This window comes from Muscardinus avellanarius (genome assembly GCF_963383645.1).
Source record: "Muscardinus avellanarius genome assembly, chromosome: 19".
NCBI lineage: Eukaryota > Metazoa > Chordata > Mammalia > Rodentia > Gliridae > Muscardinus > Muscardinus avellanarius.
In genome coordinates, this window is record NC_137805.1 from 48,241,386 (window position 1) to 48,250,424 (window position 9,039).

General features: G+C 52.8%; 1 protein-coding gene across 2 annotated transcripts in view; it reads left to right on the forward strand.

Annotated features, from left to right (window-relative positions):
- BCL2L1 (BCL2 like 1) overlaps window positions 1-8,359 on the forward strand; it is a gene marked incomplete at both ends in the record, with an annotated part of 61,419 nt that extends 53,060 nt beyond the window's left edge. For both annotated transcript variants that reach the window (XM_080716108.1, XM_080716109.1), the window contains one exon: window positions 8,222-8,359. In XM_080716108.1, coding sequence (XP_080572234.1) covers window positions 8,222-8,359 — 138 coding nt within the window. The remainder of the gene's footprint in view (window positions 1-8,221) is intronic.
- Window positions 8,360-9,039: the final 680 nt, after the last annotated feature.

The window sequence follows — 9,039 nt, forward strand, 5'->3', positions numbered from 1 at the left end:
AGTTTTCTGGTTTTCCAATTTGGGGGGTTATCCAAAGGTAAAATTCTACCCAGGAAGGGGAGGCGCTTTCCCTCACAAGTGGAAAGGGAGTGTCCTGGAGATGACTAAGTGCCCGCTGTGTGGACCATGCGGAATGAAAACAGCCCTGTGGGCTTCCCTGCGTCAGTGAAGTGAGCGGCAGGCTGCTCCTCCAGGGAGGCTGGGTAGTGTTGCAGGTCTCTGCAGTGTCTGGCTCTGTTCCTTGGTCCTTCTCGTCCTGAACACTAGAGGAGCGGAAGGCTGTGGCATTGTGCTTGTGGAAGGGGTCACCAGGGATGAGGCAGAGAGCTGAGATTAGGTTAGGAGGCCTCACGGTCCAGAGTCGGCTCTGGAGCCAAGCCGCTGGGATCCAGGCTCCATCACTTGACACACGCGGTGGCTTCTCTACTGTGCCTTTGTCTGTAACATGGAAAGCAAGAGCAGCACTTGTGCAGGCGTGGTGGCACATGCCTGTAATCCCAGTACTTGAGAGGCTGAGACAGGAGGATCCAGCCTTAGCAACTTTGCAAGGCTATCAGCAACTTAGTAAGACCCCTTTTCAAAATTGATAAAATAGGCCTGGAGTGTAGCTCAGAAATAGAATCCCCCTGGGTTTGAGCCCCCAGTACTACACACACACACACACACACACACACACACACACACAACACACACAACACACACAACGGTACTTAGTGCTTACACAAGAGATAATTGATTGTGAGGAGTGAGTTCTTAGGCACAAAGCGTTCTCTAGCTTTGTGTCACTAGCACTCCCAGGGCAAAAGGTTATGAGCCCAATAAATGCCCTTTAGAAAGCTCTTCTGCATCCAAGCCCAGCAGCCTGGTTCTGAGCCGGGGAGTTGGAGGGGCCACAGTCACGCTGCCTGACACGGCTTGATAGCTTTCTCGATTCCCCAGAGGAGGTGTTATCTCCTCCCAGCACAACCTCTTCCTTTTCTGAGAAGTGAGCACATCTGTCAGGCTCAGCTTCTTAGAACTACTGGGGAGGAGGCGGGGGAGGGGAGGCTGGCAGCTGATGGGCAGAGCTGGAGGAAGATTACCATGAAGTGTGTCCGGAGAATGCCTCCAAAGAGGGCTTGGACCTGTCAGAGCTCCCCCTTAGCCAGTAGCACCAAGATCACCTTGCTTCACCAGGTGTCTTCTGCCACCACTGCTCTTGTGAGGTCAAGGCAGGAGAAACAGACGCCAAAGTTCAAAGGCTTGCAGCATGCCCACCTCTGGGCTGGCACTGAAGTGTCATCCAGCAAGCTCACTGTCCGCCTCTGCCCCTGCACCACTGAGCTGCTCACCCAGGTGCCCGCATTAGGCATGTGTCCCCCTGGGAAGAGGGCAAGGACTGGCTCCTCACGCATCACAGGCTCCCCGAGGAAAGCCAAGGGAAGTGGATTCCAACCACAAACCCACTCCTTCCCAATCTCCCTGCCCACAGCTCCCTGCCAAGAGCGTGATAAGGCCTCGCCTCTGCCCCTCTTCCTGCCCTTTCCCTGGGTTCCCTAACAAGGCCTTGTCTGTCCACTCAGCTGACAGTTATCAGCTTCTCCCTCAAGGAGACTGAAGCCAGAAGCAGAAAGTGACTGGTGGTTTGCCCATGCAGAACCGTGACAAGGCCAGAGAAGGTACAGTTCTGGTGGCATGAGCTCTAGGTGCTAGGAGCCCCATCCTTTTCTCTACCTACCTCTTTCCTGAAATAACCCAGCAGGAAGGAAGCGGTGGCCCATGCTCTCCGAGCCACCAAGAGGAAGGAAGAACCCGTCTGGCACAAGAGCTTGTTCCCACTGAAGCCAGGACGGAAGGGTTCCACTTTCCCTCCTGGTTTTCGTCATATCCTTTTCCTTTGGCACTCCGTTCCTTCAGCTGGGCAGGCTAGAGCTTATTCATTCAGCTGGTGGCCTCAGGCCACTTTGCCCTAGAGAAGAACCCAGGGCCTGAGCCCTGGCACACACTGTCAGGTTTGCTACCAAACATACTGGGGCTTCCCCGTTTACCTGCTTTGGCCACATCTCTCAGCATCGCTCAGCCTCAGTTTACCTGAGCTCAAAACGAGGCCCTTCTTCAGTCACAGAAGTGCCTGTACCAGGCCCATGATGGAGGTTAAAGGACTGTCCCTTCTGAAACTGAGTGAGCACTGCATCAAAGCTAGGAGTAAAGGCACCGGGCGCAGCGTTGGTATGGACACCCCAGCAGGTGGCCAGCCCACTGTGCAGCCTGAGTGTCCCAGATAACTGATGGCTTGACAGGGGTACCACGGACAGCACATGGGGGTGGCTCATGAGCCAACATGAATGCTGCTCAGAGGGCGCTCGCGGGCCCTGTGCTGGGAAGTGTCTGCTACCTGCTGTCTATGGGTAGAGATAGCAGGAACTAAGGTAGCAAGACGACACTGGAATGGGAGGAGACCAGAACTTGGACAAATCCCAGTCCCACCGCGGCCTGGATGGGGTCCTGAGTAAACCCCAGCACCTGCCTTTTCACGTTCGTGAAATAGTGCTCCTAAGCCGGGCACAGTGGTACGCTCCTTTAATCTCAGTACTTGGGAGGCTGAGACAGGAGGATCGTAGCTTTTAAGCCAGCCTCAACAAATAGATTCGTCAAGACCCTGTTTTAAAAATAAGCCGGGTATGGTGATGCACGCTTGTAATCCTACCATTTGGGAGGTTGAGACAGGAGGATCCGGGTTTGCAGCCAGCCTCAGCTACTTAGTGAGACCCTCCGCAACTTAGTGAGACCCTGTTTCCAAATAAAGGATAAAAACCCAGGCTTGGATATACAATCCCTAGCTTGTATAGCTTGGAGATACAATCCCTAGGTTCAATCCCCAGCACCATAAATACATAAATATAAAAATAAACTGGGTATGGTGGCAACATGCTTGTAATCCTAGTACTTGGAAGGCTAAGACAAGAGAATCATGGGTTCCTGGCCAGCCTCAGCTACATAGTGAGGCAAATGAGGCCCTCTGCAACTCAGTGAGACCCTGCTTCAAAATAAAGAATAAGCCGGGCGTTGTGGCGCACGCTTGTAATACCAGCATTGGGGAGGCTGAGACCAGAGGATCGCGGTTCGTGGACAGCCTCAGCTACCTAATGAGGCCCTCTGCAACTCAGTGAGACCCGGTTTCAAAATAAAGAATAAAAAATAGGGCAGGAGGTGTAGCTCGGAGGTCGAATGCCCCTGGGTTCCACCCCCAGACCCGCAAAAATAAATAAATAAATAAAAAAGAAAGAAAGAATAAAAAATAGGGTGGGGTGTAGCTTGAAGGTCGAATGCCCCTGGGTTCAATCCCCAAACCCTCAAAAAATAAAAAAATAAAAAATATGTCTGGGGATATAGCTCAGAGGTAGAATGCCCCTAGGTTCGATTCCCAGCACCACAGAAAGAGAGACAGAAGAAAGAAAGAAAGAAAGAAAGAAAGAAAGAAAGAAAGAAAGAAAGAAAGAAAGAAAAGAAAGCAAGAAAATGGCTCAGAACATGAACTACATAAAGGCTTGTTCACTGCTGAATCTCCAGTGCCAAGCCTGGAGCATAGTAGGCACTCAGTGAATATTTATGGTATGAACAAAAGATCAGGGTTCCTAGGAGCGCGAAGGGTGTTCATCCCAGAGCGAGGGATGAGCAGGGGAGAGGGGACGCTATAATGGAGCCCGATTTGCCAGCTGAGAAATGGCGGTGAGGGGAGGGTGACTAGTTAGGGCACAGTGTTGGCAAGGCACAAGGGCATGACGCACTCTGGGTGTGTATGTAGGGCCCTCCATGTGTGTGGCTGTGAATTTTTGGAGGAACACTTTGAAAGTGGTCCCTGCCTGAACCTACCACAAACCACCTGTAGGAAATTATATGGGTAGGTGGGTTGGCCTTGCTGAGCTGTGGAGTCTGCCTGACTAGGAGTCCGTGACTCCTATCAGAATGCCATTAGCCACTGCCTGTCCTCAGTGGCCAAAAAACCCCTGTGTGGATCCCCAGGGGAATACTCGGCACCAAAGAGAAGCTTCTCACATTTTGCTCTAACCCAAGCTGAGGGCAGGCAGGCCTTCTCTCCTGGAGGCCTGCGTCTCCAGGAAGCCTCTGTGACCTCAGAGACAGCGCACACGCCAGCCTTACAGCTCATCCCTGCCCACCTTGCCAGGGTGGCAAATCACCTAGCTAAATCAGCGGGAACTGCCCCAGGGCTGGTGGGGCTTATCTCTGCTTTTCCAGCCCTGGGTTGCTGCAGAGCAATCCTGTTTGTTTATCCAGAACAGCCGCCTGCTGAGAAAATGGCTGTGTTTGTTTCCAAGTATGGCGTGTGAACCACGGTGGGCTAAATATACCCACACTACTGCCTTCCCGCCCGCACAGAGCAACACTTCTCATTTGGCTACACTCTGCAAAGGCAATCCCCAGAACCCATACCTTGGAAGTCCTCCCCCCCTCCCCAGGAGCTCATGAAGTGGGTATTGTTCTGGCCAGGGACGCACCCTGGGGACTGGAGCGGCGGCACCTTGCTCTCAGTGGCACTGAGGTGAGAATGTCTCCCCACCCTGGAATGACTGATCCTCAACAGTGTACGCTTTGTGCCCTTGTGGGGACAGGGACCGTGAACTCCAGTCCAAGCCCTGGAGCTGAAAATTCCCCGTGGCTGCCAGCCGTCTACTGCAGGAAAGTTCCCACAGAGGGAGCCAGGGCCCCTGCTTTGGCTACAACCCCGACCCTGGAGGTCTTTGTCTCCTTGGAATGGCCAGTCTTCTGGCCATGGCCTCACTTCTCGTCAATTCTGCAGGACCCAGAACTCCCCGGCATATGAGTCTTTTTTTGTGATTCTGCCTGGGCCTAATATAAGTTGGGAAAAGAAAAACTAAACCTTCGGCCGGGCGTGGTGGCCCACGCTTGTAATCCCCATGCTTGGGAGGCGGAGACAGGAGGATTGCGCTGGTTCGGAGCCAGCCTCCCTGGCTTAAGAGACCCTGTTTCCACATAAAAAGTAAAAAAATAGGTCTGGGAGTGTAGCCCGTGGGAGTGTATCCCGGAGGTAGAAGGGCTTCCAGGAACCCCAGTACCACCAAAAAAAAAAAAGGAAAACTAAACCTTCTATAAGGGTTTTCTTATCTGCCAAAACCCACGGAGACTGGTCAGGATGGGGCAGGCCAGACACTGCCACCCTGCCCTCCCCAGCCCTGGGCCCTGCCTCAGCCACAGCCCCCCTGGGAGCCTGCCAGCACTACCAGGACAGGCTCTCCACTGCCAGGGCCACACTTGCTCTGCTTTGCCTTCTCTTTTTCTTTTAGTGTGTGTGTGTGTGTGTGTGTGTGTGTGTGTGTGTGTGTGTGTGTGTGTGTGTGTATACACTAGAGATAAAATCTAAGGAGCATCAGCCCTGTTTTATTCTTTTTTATTTTGAAGCAGGGTCTCACTAAGTAGCTGAGACTGGCTACAAACCTGTTATCCTCCTGTCTCAGCCTCCCTAGTACCGGAATTACAAGCGTGTGCCATCATGCCCAGCTGGTTTGCCTTTTCTTTTTCTTTTCTTTGAAGGATGCTGAGAATTGAATCTGGGGCTTCACACGTTAGGCGTGTGCTCTGCGCTGAGCTGCACCCCAGCCCTTTCACTACTCTGTACCTTGGCAGCCCTGCGGTCGAGGCCTGCCTCTGCTGTTAGCCAGCTGTCCCCTACTTTAAGCCTCAGTTATCTCGTCTGTGAAATGGAGCTCACGGCTCTACCTCTGAGGACTGTGAACTGCTGGAACAATGCCTGGTGCTTAGTTGTGCTCACATATAGCCACCCTTCAGCTGACTGGGATACAGACAGAAACGTGTCATGAGGCCATCTCACCGTGTGCAGATATCATAGAGTGGACTTGACAAACGTGGTCACACAGGAGGAAACAGTGCAGTCAAGAGACCTGTAAACATGGGATTCTGAGGCTGCTGCCGGTCCTAGCATCTGGCCATTATACAATGAACATGGTTGTTCTAAGCATGCACTCTAAAATAACACTAGAAGCCAGGTGTGGTGGCACACGCTTGTAATCCCAGTACTTGAGAGGCTGGGACAGGAGGATCGCAGGTTCAAAGCCAGCCTCAGCAACGTAGTGAGACTCTCAGAAACCTAGTGAGACCCTGTTTACAAATAAAGAAAATTGGGCCCGGGACATAGCTTGGAGGTAGAATGACTCTAGGTTCAATCCCCAATACCAAAAATAAAATTAAAGTAACATTAGAAAATGTCCTGTAGTAAATACATAAGCCAGCAGCACGGTCGCTTACCATCGTGGTCACGTCTCATGCACAACACAGAACTGTATGAGCCACACTGTTATGTGACTGGCGGTACAATCGTTTTGTTTTCACCAGCATCGCCACAAGCATGTGAGGAATGCATGTGCTGTAATAACACAAGAACAGCAACTTCACTAGGCGAAGCAGTAGGAATTTTTCAGCTACAATATAGTGTTATGGGATCGCCATTGCATATGGGTTTTTTTGTTGTTTTGTTTGTTTTGGTTTGGTTTGGTTTTTGCGGGTTTGGTGACGGAACCCAGGGGCATTTGACCTCCGAGCTACGCCCCCTGCCCTGTTTTTTATTCTTTATTTTGAAACAGGGTCCCACTGAGTTGCAGAGGGCCTCACTAAGTAGCTGAGGCTGTCCGCGAACCGTGATCCTCCAGTCTCAGCCTCCCGGATGCTGGGATTACAAGCGTGCGCCACCACGCCCGGCTGCATATGGTTTTTGTTGGTTTGTGTGTGTTTGTTTGTTTGCTTTTATTGTTGTTGTTGTTTTCTTTGAGGCCCTGAGGATGGAACCCAGGGGCATTCTACCTTGGAGCTATGTCCCCAGCCCAATTTTCTTTATTTGTAAACAGTTTCTGAGAGCCTCACTTCATTGCCTAGGCCGGCTTTGAACCTGCGATCCTCCTGTCTCAGCCTCTCAAGTACTGGGATTACGGGCATACACCGCCACGCCCGGCTTCCACCATTGTATATGTGTCATTGACTAAACATTATACAGTGCATGCCCATGGTTATTGAGCACCAGCTCTGCCAGAGGCTGTTCTAAATACTGGGTATATAGAAACCAAACAGGATCTTTGTCATCAAGACACATCTAGTACTGAGACCTGCTATTTTGGGAGTGCTCTCCTTACTTATACAAGTAATAAACTTTTCTTCACTGTCTTAAAAAAACAAACATCTAGTATGGGACACAGATTGCAACAAAATGGAGTATGCAGTCTGGTTATAAAATGTGCTAAGAAGACAAAACAAGGCGGGGGAATAGGCAGAGAGGTGGCACCATTTTAGGGTGGTCAGAATCCACAGCGGCCCGTGCCCAGGGTGAAGGGGCAAGCCAGTCAGTGATGCACACGCACTGAGCCCGTGTCTCCAGGCCCTGGACACCAGGTGTAGATTCTAGCTCTACCACTGACCAAGCTTGGTGACCCATTATCGAGTCCTCTGGCCTTCAGAACTCCAGCTTTCTGGGGTGTGCAAGGGAGAGCGCCACATTGGGGCCCCCTGGGGAGGATTAAAGGATACACTGAGCATGAAACTCACTCACAGAAGGGGCTGGGTAGTTTAGCCCACTGCTCCTCCTTCCCATCATGTGCTTCCCTCCTGACTGAGCTTTAGGGCAAAGAACTTGCTCACCTCCTGGGCCCGGAGACAACCCTGGGAGAAGGGGCAGGGCCAGGGCCTCACAGACCCTCCGTGCAGGCCCCCAGGCCTGCATCCTCGTTGCCGGCTCCACTCTGCCCTCGGCCCTGGCCAGAGGCTTGCCGAGGGAGAGGGGGCCTCTACTGAGAGTGGAGCCGGTCTGTCTTGGATCTCCCCGGGAACTCGGCCCTGCCCCTGCCTCCTCCCTCTAGGGTAGCAGTGGAAAGGCTGGTGTCCAGGCTGCGTGTGGTCTGGCTCTTGCTCCCCGCACCCTCGTTCCTCTGTCCCCTCCTCTCTAGCCACCTGACCTCCTGGCAGCCCCCTGCCCCTGCCCGTTTCCCCCTCAGTTCAGGAGTGAGGACCACTCCTGGCCACCTGACCTGGGCCAAGCACTCACTCTCTTCTGTATATCTCAGCAGCAACCTGAACTGATGAGTGGGCACTGATGGCTATTTTCAAGTCATCGAGGTCATTGCATGCGAGTGGCCCCCTTTCTCCTACCCATCCACATGATTGTCTGAGGATTTGAACGGTGTCTTCCTTTCTCCTGCAGGACACTTTTGTGGAACTCTATGGGAATAATGCAGCAGCCGAGAGCCGGAAGGGCCAGGAGCGCTTCAACCGCTGGTTCCTGACGGGCGTGACTGTAGCCGGCGTGGTTCTGCTGGGCTCGCTCTTCAGTCGGAAATGACCAGACACTGACCACCCACTCACCCTCACCCCGCGCTGCCCCATCACACCCTCCGTCCAACCACCATTACCACCAGGAGAACCACTACATGCAGCCCGTGCCCACCCACCCATCACAGGGTGGGGCCTAGACCTGGTCCCCCGCAGTTAGTTTTCTAGAATTTACCACGCTTCTGTGAGAGCCACCATCCCCCATGCCTCAGTTCTCTTGGCCTCAAAATCCAGTTTCCCTAAATCTATCCCACAGAGGCTGGCCGGAGCGGGGAATGTGTGGCCAGGGCAGAGGGGCCTGCCTATTACCCTTGAGCCTCTCTGAGAGCGCTTTCCTGGCACGGAGCTGGAAAGTTTTCTGAACCTCTTCCCCGGAAAGAGACTAGATTGCCTTTGTTTTGATGTTTGTGGCCTCAGAATTGATCTTTCCTCTCCCCTTTGGACCTGGGCCACCCTTCCTTCCATCTCTACCCTTAAGAGCCATTTAGAGGCCACTTTTGACTAATTAGGAATTCAGGCTGCTTGGGATAAAGAAGCAAGGATCAGGATTTCTTCCCCACCTCTGGCCTGGCCAGAGTTCCCACTCTTAGTCTGAATGTTCTCCAGAGGCCTCTGCCTATTGGCTGGCCCCATCCGGGAGGGAGGGGCTAGAGCTGCAGGAAGTACCCCATGGTAAAGCTCGGGTGGTCG